Source organism: Myotis brandtii, unplaced genomic scaffold, assembly GCF_000412655.1.
Source record: "Myotis brandtii unplaced genomic scaffold, ASM41265v1 scaffold1167, whole genome shotgun sequence".
NCBI classification, from domain to species: Eukaryota; Metazoa; Chordata; class Mammalia; order Chiroptera; family Vespertilionidae; genus Myotis; species Myotis brandtii.
The window spans coordinates 1,751,550-1,766,455 of NW_005354039.1; the positions used below are offsets into that span (position 1 = coordinate 1,751,550).

Genomic DNA, 14,906 nt, shown 5'->3' on the forward strand with positions numbered 1-14,906 from the left:
CCTTCAGTCCACAGGCCAACGCTCCATCCACTGAGCCAAACCAGCTAGGGCTGTTGATAGTGTCTTTTGATGCATAGGTTACTGCCATCTTTTGCAGTAACAAAAGTAATACCAAAATCCCAACAACTTAGCTAGATAAGCTAGATAAAAGTAGCAACCACATTTAGACACAGCACACAAAAGATAAAGATAAGATGATTTCTGTTTTCTCATTTCAGCTTGCATGTCCCGGCCTGGGTGAGATGTGCTGATATGCCCGTGGCTCAAGGAACACTGAGTGACAGAGTTCATGGCTGGTCTGGGCAGCCTACCGCTATTACTAGTAGAACAAGTCATGTACATTTCCTGCTGTGTATGGGACAGATCCATAAGAAAATGCTCTGTAAGGAGGCACTTGGTAGTTGGGTTCTGAAGAAATTAGGGGAGCATAATGAATAGGGAAGAATAAGTTACTTACTTGCCTGCCATCTTGTCCCACATTTGTTTGACCTCTTACAACAGTTCGAATATTGTCATCCAGTCTCCTGGTAAAAAAAGTTAAAGAATACAAATCATTAAAATAATCTCTATTCTGGGCTAATCAAAAGAGCAAGAGTTAGTAATTTATCCAGCATCTTCTGCAGATTGTACCCACTTGTCCAGAAAATCAAACAAGTTTGAATGATATAAGAAACACTGAGGCCTTGGGCCCAAGTGGAGCCTAACAGTAGTGTAAAAAGCCAAGCCCAGCATAGACTGACGAGTTGTCTCTGTTTTTTAAAAAAGGGCTGTTTTCACTTAGTATTCAGAGTGTCCAAAAGACCCATATAACTTTTAGTATTTTTCATGGAGTAAACCAAAAATGAGAAAGTTGCTTAAACTTTATGGGAAGAAGCCAGAAAATTCAAATTACCCCACATAAATTCTTTCCTCAGAAACTTCCTCCAGAACCTTAAAAGGGATAAGGAGCCAGGGTAATATATGAAATCAGTCCTTTACCTCCGGGCCCTGATTGTGCAACCTATGCAGGAGACAGATTTGTAGCCTCTAGCTCCTCTTTCTCCAGTGGCTCAACAGGGGCCATTCATGATGTCTCAACCAGAGACATCTATTTCAGTCAATTCCATTTTTACTTGAAGAATCCATTAAAGGTATGCGAGTAGAAGGAAAATAACCGGCTCACAAGTGATTTCTGGATCATCAGAGAATTTCCATTACTTGTGCAAACCCTAGACAACTTAGTGGTCTCCACTAGAATTGTTATAGCAAAAGTCTACCAAAACGATGAACTGGCTTCTTTGCACTCCTTAAGGCATCCAATTCAACAAAACATTAACAATAGAGGTCTTCACCAAAAAAATCCAAAGGGGGAAAAATCATCTCCTGGATTCAAAATAAAGGCTTCTTCTCATCAAAAGTTAAAAAGCAAATCTACACTTAATATGTTTAATTACAAATATATATAAATATATGTGTGTGTGTGTGTGTGTGTGTGTGTGTATATCCTATATAATAAAAGGGTAATATGCAAATTGAGCCTAACAGCGGAACGACCAGTCACCATGGCATACACTGACCACCAGAGGGCAGACGCTCAATGCAGGAGCTGCCTCCTGGTGGTCAGTGTGCTCTCACAGGGGGAGCTCTGCTCAGCCACAAGCCAGGCTGACGGCTGCCAGTACAGCGGTGGTGGTGAGAGCCTCTCCCGCCTCCTCAGCAGCGCTAAGGATGTCCAACTGCAGCTAGGCCTGCTCCCCGCTGGCAAGTGGACATCCCCCGAGGCTTCTGGGCTGCCAGAGGGATGTCTGACTGCCAGCTTAGGCCCAATCCCCCAGGGAGCGGGCCTAAGCCAGCAGGTGGTCTTTCCCCAAGGGGTCCCAGACTACGAGAGGGCACAGGCCGGGCTGAGGGACCCCCCCCGCCCCCCGAGTGCACAAATATATATACTAGAGGCCCATTGCAGGAAGATTCCTGCAAAAAATAGGGCTTTCTGCAACCGGAGTGAAGCAGAGAAGGGAGCGAAACCCGCCGAGACGGGCTTCGCTCCCGCCTCCGCTGCCCCGCTTGTTTCTCTGCAGCTTCGCTCCCTTCTGCAGCACTTGGCTTCCTTCTACGTTGTCTTCAGTCTTCATTCTGTGCCTGTATATGCAAAGTAACTGCCATCTTTGTTGGGTTAATTTGCATACTCGTCTGATTGGCTGGTTGGCGTAGTGGAGTAACACCAATTTGCATGTTTCTCTTTTATTAGTGTAGATATATGTATATAAAAAAGGCTAAGTGACCATCTGACCGTCCAGTACATATCATGTGCACTGACCACCAGGGGGCAGACACTCAAAGCAGGTGCTGCTGAGCTGTGGTGACTTGGCAGCTGCGGTTCTCGGGTGATGCACCCCGGAACCAGAGAGGAGGGAGCCTGATTCCTTGAGGGGCCGCGCGATTCCACCTTTGGCCGTGGGTTGCTGGGGCACTGTCGGCCCCAAATCTGGTTTACTGCAAATAACATTTCCTAATATACATTTTACTAATTTTCTTTCACCTTTGACACTTCTATTATAGAGAAAGGGTGAATAGCAATATTAAAATATTTTTTCTAATTAATTTCCTTTCAATATGCATGAATCCGTGCACCAGGCCACTAGTTATGGTAATAATTATAATGAATAAATAAACACTGAGTATCTACCATGTGTTAAAACTGGAAATTCAGATGTGGACAAACCAGAACAAGGCTATTGGGCACGAAGGACACTTGATGACCACCCTAGACAATCACATCCTAGATTAATCACAATGTTTAATCTTGGGCCACCACCCATACCAACCAGCAGATCTAACCTCATTGGTAACTGGTATGTGGCCAATATATGTCTATACATGTATGTGTATACATATAAGCCCATATTCATATCTAAGCCTTAGGAATACACACACACACAAAGTAAATCTACTAAGAAAATAAAGCCATTACAAATATAGTAGAAATGCTGCCCTGGCCAGTGTTGCTCAGTGGGTTGGAGCATCGTCCTGTACACTGAAAGGTCCAGCGTTTGATTCCTGGTCAGGGCACATACCCAGGTTTTGGTTTGATCCCTGGTTAAGGTGTGTATGAGAGGCAACCGATCCTTGTTTCTCTCTAACATCAATGTTTCTCTCTCTCTCTTTCTAGGCTCTCTCATTTCCTCTCCTTCTAAAATCAATTTTAACCAGTTAACCGCCACGATATTTTGAATTTAATTAAAAAAGGTCTGCCATTTGTGTCTATAGACACTTATGGCATACAAATGGTTAAAAAATATATAAAAATGCTTTTGCCTCCTTTTATAACAACTGTTTTGAATAGCCTGTTACAGTTTTCTTCCCTTTAACAAATAATTAAAGACTGATCAAAGAATTGAGGTCTTTGCCACAGGCTTGTATGAAAACCCACATAAAAAGAATTATTTTTCTTTCAAATGACCATTTATAGCAAAAGTGAGATTTCAGATAATGAAGCATATTTTTCATTATTAATAATCATATCGTATTACTTACCTTATTTTCAGTCTAATCTTGTTCACAACTTCGTCTATGTTTGCCAGAGACTACAATAAAGAAGGAAAAGTGCCAGCTATTATTTCGCTTCCTGGAATTCCTCTTTTACAGGGAAATGATGAACTATAATGGCTATTGATGACATCTCAGAAAATGTAATCAGAGAGTACAATTCAATTTTTACTTTAAAAAAAAAAGTATAGCAGTAATTGGCAACTATTGCAAAATCCAGCCTGGTATCTATTTTTATAAATGAAGTTTTATTGGAACACAGCCATACCCATTCACTTACATATTATCTACAGTTGGCTTTGAACTACAAAGTTGAGTAATTGCAACAAAGATTGAATGGTCCACAAATCCTAAAATATTTATTATCTAGCCCTTTACAGAAACTTTGCCTGACCCCTGATATATAGAATCATAAAAAATTCAGCCGAAACCGGTTTGGCTCAGTGGATAGAGCGTCGGCCTGCAGACTGAAGGGTCCCAGGTTCGATTCCGGTCAAGGGCATGTACCTGGGTTGCGGGCACATCCCCAGTAGGAGATGTGCAGGAGGCGGCTGATCGATGTTTCTCTCTCATCGATGTTTCTAACTCTCTATCTCTCTCCCTTCCTCTCATCAATAAAATATATTTTTAAAAAATTCATACAACAAATATAGCAATGAATGAACATACATACAACATGGATAAATCTTACTAATATAATGTTGCACACAAAAGAAAGCTTGACAACAAGAGTATATACAGTAGGATTCCATTTTTATAGTTAAAAAATGAGTGAAACTATTCTCTCGTTTTAGAAGCAAAGATGGTGGTTATCTTTGGAGGAGACAGTGACTATGAGCAGGCAAGACAGGGCCATCTAAAGATGTTTCATTTCTACTTTTTTAATTAATATATAGTAACTTTATCATACTCTGAACAGTCAGAGATAAATTATTCAAGCGATTTTTAAAAATATATTTTTATTGATTTCAGAGAGGAAGGGAGAGGAAGAGAGAAACAGAAACATCAATGATGAGAGGGAATCATTGATCAGCTGCCTTCTGCAGCTGAGGACCGAGCCCACAACCTAGGCACGTGCCCTTGACCGGAATCGAACCCAGGACCCTTCAGTCTGCAGGCTGACGCTCTATCCACTGAGCCAAACTGGCTAGGGCATGAAGATGTTTTATTTCTTGATCTGGGTGGTAGTTACATGGCTGAATTCATTTTGTGAAAATTCATCAAGCTATACACTTAAGATTTGTGTACTCTTCCACATTATGTTACTCTTTAATAAATAAATATATCTATTTTTTCTAAGTGTATAGATCCACTAGAAAATAGTCTGGAATGATAAATACTAGAACTTGTAATCTATACTAGTAGCTCTATGAAATCAGTAGCAGTAGCTGTAATCCATGAAAAGGAAAGATTTAAAAAATTTATTTTTGCCTGAGTATTTTCTAACTGCTCTATATTGACTATGCAGTGCTATTGTAATTATAATACAGGTATTTCTGTTTTTAAGACAATGACAATAGAAACAAATGGACTAGTTCCAACATTAGGGAGCAAAAAATGTGAGGAAATGGTGCCCCCTAATGGAATAGAGATGGTACAACTTAATAGCACTTTTTTGGGGGTGGGGGGGTAATCCTCACCAGAGGATATTTTTTTCCATTGATATTTTTAGAGAGAGTGGAAGGGAAGAAGAGAGAGAGAGAGAGAGAGAGAGAGAGAGCGAGATCAATTGGTTGCCTCCTGCACATGTTCCGAATGGGAACTTGACCAGGAATCAAACCCAAGATCCTTAGGTGTGAAGGCCGACACTCTTAACCACTTAGGCACCAGTCCTCTTTCTCTCTTTCTCTTTTACCAACAGATATTTTATCTGAGCAAGAACTGGGGGTGATGTAGGAACTGCTACCAGCAAACTGTGCTGGCAGGAGAAGACCAGGCTCCCGCCGGGAGCAGGGCTGGTAAGGAAATCAGGTCACAAGTGTTTGAGATGTCAGATGGGGCCATTCACATCTTGTCTACTGTTCCGACAAAGCCAATGGTTACTCTGAATTTCAGAAACCCAAGAACAGACTGAGGTAACAATAAATCTCAGAAAAGAGAGTTATTTTAATTGAGGAATCCTCTGTCAAGTTGTCATTGCACAACTAGACTGAGTATAAATCACCACGGTGGTGACAGAACCTGAGTTGTCAGAGGACCTGGGTTTGGCAAATCTCTGCCACAAACAAATTTGCTGTATGTCTAGAGGGCAAGAGGTTTAACCTCTCTGAGTTTCTATTTCCTCATATGCAAAACAGGCATACTAGTTCTCACCTGGCTTATCTCTGCTGGAACCCATTCCTTTTTTAAAAACAATTTTGGTACTTAAAAAAACTATTTAAAACATGTTAACATTTGGGAAATTGGGGATGAAGGGTAGCCATGAATTCTTTCTGTTTGTTTGTTTTGTTAATACTCACCCAAAGATATTTTTCCATTAATTTTTAGAGCAAGTGGAAGGGCGGGGGAGAGACAGAGAGAAACATCGATGTTAGAGAGACACATGGATTGGTTGCCTCCCACATGCGCCAACCAGGGCTGGGGACAGGGCCTGCAACTGAAGTACATGCCCTTGACCAGATGGAACCCGTGGCCCATCAGTTCCTGGCCCGATGCTCTATTCACTGAACCAAACCAGCTAGGACAGCCATGAAGTCTTTGTACTATTCTTGCGTCTTTTCTACAAATGGAAAATTATCTCAAAATTTAACATTGTAATCTATTTAAATTGGTAAAACATGTAGAGGACCAAAAATTCAAACAGAAAAAGGCAGACAGTGGAAAGCAAGGCTTCCTTTCCCCTGTTCTGCCCATCTACCTCCCAGTTCTCCTCTCCAGAGGCAATGGCTCTGGGCCAGTTTCTTTGGCACATTCTCAGAGATGTCTATGTATCTGAAGCAGATCCATAACTTATATCCCCTCCCTTATATAAATGCACATTGTCCTATACCATGCTTTTTTTTCACATAACAATATAACTTGAAGATCATTCCACATCAGCAAATATTGATGTTTGGTGGTACAGTAATTATTGCTTAAATTTAATACTCTGTAGACATGAAGGTCTTGCTTAAGTCATAACAATTTTCCCGAAAAGAATAATTCAAAATATATTATGCTTTCAGATGTTCAACTGCATTTATTTTAAAAAGCAAAAAACACCCTGGCCTGTGTGGCTCAGTTGGCTGGGCATCATCCCATGCACTGAGAGGTTGCTGGTTTGAATCCAGGTCAGGGCACATACCCAGGTTGCAGGCTCAATCCCCAGTAGAGGGTGTGTGGGAGGCTGCTCATGGATGTGATGTCACATTGCTGTTTCTCTCTCTCTCTTCCCCTCTTGCTTCCTCTCTCTCTGAAAATCAATTTTAAAATCTTTAAAAAAAAAATGCAAACCTGGTCAGCAAACCTGTTGAGCATGGACCTGTGAACCAGGAGGTCACATTTTCATTCTCAGTCAGGACACATGCCCAGGCTGTGGGCTCAATCTCCAGTGTGGGGCATGTAGAAGGCAGCTAATCAAATTTCTCTCATCATTGATGTTTCTATCTCTTTCCCCTCTCCCTTCCTCTCTGAAATCAATAAAAATATATTTTTTTAAAAACACACACACACAAAAAGGGGACTCTTTGGGAAAAAGGAGACATATGTAAAACTTTAGACAATAAAAAAAGAAAAACAAACAAACAAACAAACAGAACAGGGAATGACCTAAAGGGCCCTCAATAGAAAAGTTAAATAAATTAGGCCACATATATTTGATGGACTTTTGTTCCACCACTAAAGACATCGGCCAGGGAGACTCTGAAACAAATATCACTTAAGAGAACAAGCTAATAATGGGGAAAACACGTAAAAATACCAAGTACCCCATGAATACAGCTTTTAAAAGACAAGAAAATTGTAACACTTGACTGCACGTTAGGTGGACTACTTGCTCTTTATCGTCCAGATTTTCTACTGGGGAAGCAAAAGGGAAAAGGGTGCTAACATTTAATGTGGATCTGTTATGCAACACTCCTCTGAACATTTTACAAAAATGATTTCCCTTAATCTTCTTACCAGGCTCTTTTCCTCCTCGGTATAAAGAATGGACAATAGGCCCTGAAAGCATAGATACTTTGTCCAAGGTCACGGAGGCTGGATTTGGTGGAGGTCTGACTCCTGGGTCTTCACTCTTTCTTATTCTACCATGCCACCTCTAATACAATGGTTCCTGACCTAGTTTTTCTGCACCCCAACACACCTGAGGGATATGACACACTCCCTGCTATCAGCTCAGTGCCTCTCGATAACAATGATTCTCACTGGGGTTGAGGCCTCTCTGGCAGTTGGGAAAACGCCCCATAGGAATCCAGATTGGCTACCCTGGGTGGAGATGATACATCTACTCTTTGAGAATCATTCTTCTAGTTCTGTTGTAATGTGGCTGCACAGTGTTAATTCCATCGCTTAAAAATGTCTTATTTATTGAAAAGTATTTCCTGACTTTAATGGTGATTCTTGTTGATTACAGAAAATACATAAAATCAGACTCATCCCCAACAGAGTATAAACACCATTAGCATTTTGGTATATTACCTTCTACTGCTCCTTCTATGCAAATACTATATGGCTTTTTAAAAAATTAAACTTAGATGATAAGCAATTTGACATCTTTTTTACTCTTAACCACACAGATGCATACATTTTGAGGGAATCATTAAAAATTCTGTATAAACAGCTCCATATAACTCTTTTTTTCAAAGTTCTTAATTTTATTTTTTACAATATATTTTTATTGATTACAGAGAGGAAGGGAGAGGGAAAGAGAGAGAGAGAAAGAGAGACATCAATGATGACAGAGAATCATTGATCAGCTGCCTCCTGCATGCCCCTACTGGGGATCGAGCCTGCAACCTGGGAATCGAACCATGACCTCCTGGTTCATAGGTCAATGCTCAATCACTGAGCCACGCCAGCCAGGCTTAATTCTATTTTTTAATATAAATTTCATCTAGTTTCCCTAATCAAACCTCTAATGAAAACATGACAATTGTCATCTTCAGTTTTCTACTAGGAGACTGGAAGCCCAGCTACTCTTCAGAACCACCCAGGGAGCCCTGTTACATACAGAAACTCACGTTCCCCACACCTGGACCTGGTGAGTAAGAAACATCTGAGGATCTGTTCCAGTCCACACAGACACGAGGTAGTTGCCACTGAATAGACACACCTTCACACCCTCCTCCTCGGAGTGACACTGAATTTATTCTTGATATACTGACATACTTTAAATATTCTAAATTTATAATTCACAAGTATTTACTGCAGGTCCATGAGGCATAGAGATGGGTTTTGCCCAAGATATAGCAATAGCTGAAAGAAATTATAAATCATGCCACTACTTTTTATTACCTTTCCTTAAGGTCCATGGAAATCTGGGATAAATTGCTAAGTGTAAATCTGGGATTGGGGAAATAAAGGTAACCCTGGGTCATAAACTTTCTGAGTCACCTAAGAAATTTCACAACACATTATCATGTACATGAGGGCATAAGGCGAGACACATAACTAAATCTGGATGTCTTGTGCTCCCTACAGTAGTTTAAAAACAAATATAACAACATATCAGTAAGATGTAAGAACCTGGTGGTTTCCTATATAATTTTCAAATCTAACACATACTTTTGTTTTAGTGGGTCAGCAACCTTAATAGGGTGGGGTAAATGAAATATTTTCATGTTTAAAACTATCTCTATATCAGTTGTTCCCAAATTTCCATGTCCAGCTAATTCCCAGAATTCCTTTTTCATAGAAAATGATGAGCTCTACGTCCTCCAGTACACGGAAAGGTGGCGGGTTCAATTCCCACCTTCTGTCAGGGTGCTTACAGGAGGCAGCTGATTGATGTTTCTTTCTCTCTCTCTCTCTCTCTCTCTCTCTCTCTCTCTCTCAAAAAAAAAAAAAAAAATCAGTGAAAACATGTCCTCTGGTGAGGATTAAAAAACAACACTTTAATAAATTTCTGATATCATTTTTAAATAAAAAACAAAGAAAATGTGAGCGCTAAAGGCTATCTGTGAAATCTCAAAAGAGATAATCACATAGTAGGATGCCATGTTTTCCAACTTTATTTTAAAAATTAACATGTCCATTAGAAAAAGCTGGTTTATGCCAAGATAGTAACAATTATGGGGATTATGAGCTTCAGATTCAAATACTATCCAACCACATATTTCTACCTGGATGCCCCAAATATGTTCCAAAACGAGCTCACCTTTACATCCTCCTACTAGCCTATTTGCCACTGAAACCTGTTTTTTCTTCCTACTCCCAATATAGAGTAAAGGTGCTAACGCCCACTTAGTCTGCCAGACTAGAAATCAAAGTTCAAAATCCTTCATTTGGCCTATAATGCACAGCTTAAATGTCATTTCCTCATGGAAGCCCTTTTGGGTCCCTCAGATGCATGCTCTGTTTTCACAGTAATTGAGCATGTTTCCTTCGTGGCAATGCTATCATATGTAGCTGGGCATTCTCTAACTCTCGGTGCCTCATTATTCTCATTGTAAAGCAAGCATGTTAACAAAGTGAGAACTTACCATTGTTACGTGTTTAGAATGGTGCCTGGTGCATGGTAAGCATCCACTAAATATAATCTATTATTACCCTTGTACTCAAAGTGAGAACTCTTTTGACATCAAGTAACAAATAATTAATAGTTATACAAACAAGTCATTGTGAAGCATAATAATTTGCTTATAACCTGCTAATGGTTTTATTAGACTGGAAGCTCTATATTGGGAAGGAGGGTATTTGCCTTGTCCATTCCTCTGGCCACAAATTTCTTACAGAGGGAAGCAGAGGAGGTGTTTTTTGTTGAGTAAATGAATGATTTCAGGTTCTACATCCCTTTAACTACCAAATTCTGTCTTATGCCTCCTAAATAGCTCTTGGATCTTGTTCTCTCCATCCTGGTCTCTACTGACACTCTCATCATCATCTCTCTCTCTTTTTTTTAATCTATATTTTATTGATTTTTTACAGAGAGGAAGGGAGAGGATATAGAGAGTTAGAAACATCGATCAGCTGCCTCCTGATACCCCCCACTGGGGATGTTCCCGCCAAGGTACATGCCCTTGACCGGAATCGAGCCTGGGACCCTTCAGTCCGCAGGCCGACGCTCTATCCACTGAGCCAAACCGGCCAGGGCTCTCATCATCTCTCTTAAGTGATCTGTCACAGCAGTTTGCTAACTGGGTTTCCTGCCTCCAGTTCTGCCTCCCCCCATTTCACCCTCCACATTGTTGCCAGATGGAATATTTTTTGATCCTCACCCAAGGATATGTTTTTATTGATTACTAGAGGCCCAGCGCACGAAATTGTGCATGAGTACGGTCCCTAGGCCTAGCCTGCAATCAGGGCCACGTCCGCTGCCCCACGCTGCCCCTCACTGCCGCCGGCCTGTGACACGCTGCGATGCTCAACGCTCCCGCCCTGCAACTGCTCCAAGACGCTCCCCTACGCTCAACACCACTGCCTCCCCAAGACGCTCTGCAAAGCTCCCCGCCCCACGCTGCCCTGCAACGCTCGCCTCCCCTTGATGCTCACCGCCCCCACAATGCCCCGCAGCTTGCCACTGGACACTCACCACTGCTCGCCACCCAACAATCTCCAGTCCTCCTCCCCCACACCCACCCCCACCCCCGTTCGCATTTCGCAGTTCCCGTTCATCATGCTGTGATCAGAACCTGCAGGACAGGGGAGGGACCGAGAGGTGGTCAATGCACCTCACAGCGACTGGTTGAGCAGTCATTCCAGTCGTTATGCTTATGGTCCTGACCTTTTATATAGGATAGGATTGTTTTTAATGAGAGGAAGGAAGAGGGAGAGAAATATCAATGTGAGAGAGAAACATCGATTGGCTGCCTCCCATACACACCCCGATGGGAGATCAAACCCGCAACCTGGGTATGTGCCCTGACCTTCTGGTGTATGTGATGACACTCCAACCAACTGAGCCACATTGGCCAGGGCCAGATAAAAAAACTTTTGAATACTCACCTGAGTATTGAGGCAATGAGGAACTGTCTATCTCTAACATGAGGATATTTTTTTTATTGATCTTTAGAGAGAGAGTGGGAGGGAGGAAGGATGGGAAGACAAACATTGATGGGAGAGAGACACATTGACTGGGTGCCTCCTGCATGTGCTCCAACCAGGGCCGGAGATTGAACCTGCTACTGAGGTCCGTGCCCTTGACCAGGAATCGAACCCAAGACCCTTCAAACTGAGGGCCGATGCTCTAACCACTGACCCAAATCGGCCAGGGCCAGATGGAATTTTTTAAATGTGAATCTGATCCAGTCATTACCGTCAAGAGTCCTTCTGTGAATATCCCATGCCCAGAACAGCATCTCCAGAGGAGGGTGTGTGCATCCCCAAGGGGTTTGCAATAATACCCATTAGGGTGTGAGAAAAAAATATTAAACCTATATTTTCATCCTTTATTTATATAGCAAACAGTACTAAAACCTGATTTATTTAAGATTGGTGCTAGGATAGGTATGTAATATTTGGGGGGTAGAGGCTTAAGATTTAGTCCAGCAAATATCAGTGTGTGGAAAATATTTAAGGGTATAATTTCTAATAATATACTCACTCTACAAAGAATTCCACTTTAACAACAGTATTTGATATTAGCTACTCCCCTGGTTACAATGAAGTTTGATTTCAATTTAACACTCCTTCTTTATCACAGCTCCTTCGATTTTATAGAATAACACATCAATCATAACACTCAAGAAGAGCCAGAAGCCACTAAAATGAAGGAAACTGCATACTTACTTGCTCCGTGGGGAACAGGGTATTGATATACTCCACAGCATTGAAATCTGCTCGATCTAGAGGATCCTGGCTTGGAAATACCTATATAAAGATAGGGGATTAGAAATGACCATCATCTTTCTGTCTTGTTTTATGTATTATTTCTTTCCTCTCTACTGGGTGGAAAAGGCAAAAATCAATTTTTTTTTCATTTTATAAGACTTAGATGCTCAATAAAATGTTAAAATAAGACAGAACTTGGCTGGAGATCCTGGCTAGAGAACCTGGCTAAGCTGCTGATCAACTGAAAACTGTCTCCATGGCATTCCTTCTTCGCCAACTCCATCCCCACCTACGGGAACCCCTGGACCTGCTGGAGCTGGACCCCAACAGTCAAGGCACAAGCAAATGTGTCAAGAGCAAAGTCAATCTGAGCCCTGAAGAGCAACAGTAATGATATTATAAATGCTGTTACAAAATTAAAAATGTGCAAAAGAAAAAAAATATGTTAAAATAAAATCTTTAATTTTTACCAACACCTGTAATTTTAACATCTTAGGTCTTGGTGCAACTAACAGAACAGAATATGAAACAGTGAAAAGTTCCACAGATATCAACAAAATGCCAACAGGTGTGCATTGTGCAAATCAGATTAAGCCAGCTGATGACATGGTTGTATCTTTAAGAAAGTCTTGCCTGGCCGGGGCTGGTGTGGCTCAGTGTTTGAGCATCTGCCCCTGAACCAGGAGCTCACAGATTAATTCCCCCGTCAGGGCTCATGCCCGGGGTTGGTTACACGCTCCATCCCCAGTGTGGGGGTGTGCAGGAGACAGCCTATCCATGTTTCTCTCTCATCAATGTTTCTCTCTCTCTCTCTATCCCTCTCTCTAAAATCAATAAAACAATATATTTTAAAAGTCTTGATAGAAACAATATAGTAAAACAACATATTAAAAAAGAGACATAATGCACTATGTCTCAGCAATAGAATCTTCTATGCACTGAAGAGATTTTTATGGTTTACACGGTGTCAGGGAGTGAAGAGCTGGCAATGAGGAACTGTCTGTCTCTAAGAGGAAAAGGAATGTTGCCTTCTGAGAAACATGGCTAGCTCCCTTCAAAAGTTGCAACTTGAACAAGGTGGATTATAAAAGTAATCGAGTGATCCCCTGGTAGTGGATTTCACCAGCTCAGTATAGTTATTCTGGTTAGCAAATTCTTTTCTGATTTCAATTTAACACTCCTGTGCTAGAACTCAATATTATTAATAGTAAAACTGTGTCTTAAAATCCTGTCAAACAATAACTGACTGTTTGATTTGCTTCTTCTATTAGAGCCCACTAGGTTCAAAGAGTAAATGAAATACTTTTTTTTTTTGCAAACGGAGGTGGGTGGGGAGCAGTGTGGCCTGAACACCAAAACCTGTGCTCAATGGGCTGGCACCCTCAGGATGAGCCAAGTGAGCTTTGCATGGGTAAGCCAACCACTCCTGGAAAAACACACCTAAAACTCTACTAAGAGAGCTCTTCTCCTTTTACCAAGAGCAGTACCCTCTAGAACAGCGGTTCTCAACCTGTGGGCCGCGACCCCTTTTGGGGGTCGAACCACCCTTTCACAGGAGTCGCCCAAGACCATCGGAAAACACATATATAATTACATATTGTTTTTGTGATTAATCACTATGCTTTAATTATGTTCAATTTGTAACAATGAAAATACATCCTGCATATCAGATATTTACATTATGATTCATAACAGTAGCAAAATTACAGTTATGAAGTAGCAACGAAAATCATTTTATGGTTGGGGGTCACCACAACATGAGGAACTGCATTAAAGGGTCGCGGCATTAGGAAGGTTGAGAACCACTGCTCTATAAGGATCTAAATGAGCGATTTTAACCTTTTCCTCTCATGGCACACCGGTTTTAAAAAAATCGCTGGTCTGAATCACTATTTTTAATAGCAATACTCTTTTAAAAACTCAATAAACTTGAAAGGAGAATTTGGGCAACTAGAGAGTCCCCACAGGGAAGGGAGGCCTCCTGAGAATAGCCTTCAACCTCATCCAACACATCAACGGCAGGAGCTGTCAGCCACGTAAGCCCGATAACGGGGTCCTGGTCCAACATGTCCCCTCTGCTCTTCGATCCGCTTCGGGAATCGAAGTTACACTCTCCCGTCAATTCGGAGTCACGCCCCAGGGGCTGGGCTGAGACCTGGGAGCCGCGGCACAGCAGCCGGGCGAATGCAGGGACAGCTCTACACCCCCAAACCCTGGGCTGCGGGCCAGGAGTCCACCTCCAGGTCCGTCCCTTCGGGAAGCACCGCTGCTTGGCCCAAACGCAGGAGGATGCCCCCTCCAAACACAACCCAGGCCGAGGAAGGGCTCTCTCCCGCCCCTCGATCCAGGAACCCCTTTCCTCCCCCACCTCCCCCCACACTTGTCCCTTCCCTTCCGTGCCTAGCTCCCACCTCGGGCCACCCCAGGTCCCACCCCCACAGCGCCCCCTCCCCCGCACTCTCCTCCCCTCAGGG

At 42.1% G+C, this 14,906-nt stretch overlaps 1 protein-coding gene across 1 annotated transcript in view; it reads right to left on the bottom strand.

Annotated features, from left to right (window-relative positions):
• VPS53 (vacuolar protein sorting 53 homolog (S. cerevisiae)) overlaps positions 1 to 14,906 on the bottom strand; it is a 140,091-nt gene that overhangs the window by 124,644 nt on the left and 541 nt on the right. Inside the window, exons 2-5 of the mRNA XM_005858327.2 lie at positions 13,168 to 13,171; positions 12,391 to 12,473; positions 3,514 to 3,563; positions 458 to 524 (exon numbers count right to left, since the gene is read on the bottom strand). Of these exons, the coding sequence (XP_005858389.1) occupies positions 458 to 524; positions 3,514 to 3,563; positions 12,391 to 12,473; positions 13,168 to 13,171 (204 nt within the window). The remainder of the gene's footprint in view (positions 1 to 457; positions 525 to 3,513; positions 3,564 to 12,390; positions 12,474 to 13,167; positions 13,172 to 14,906) is intronic.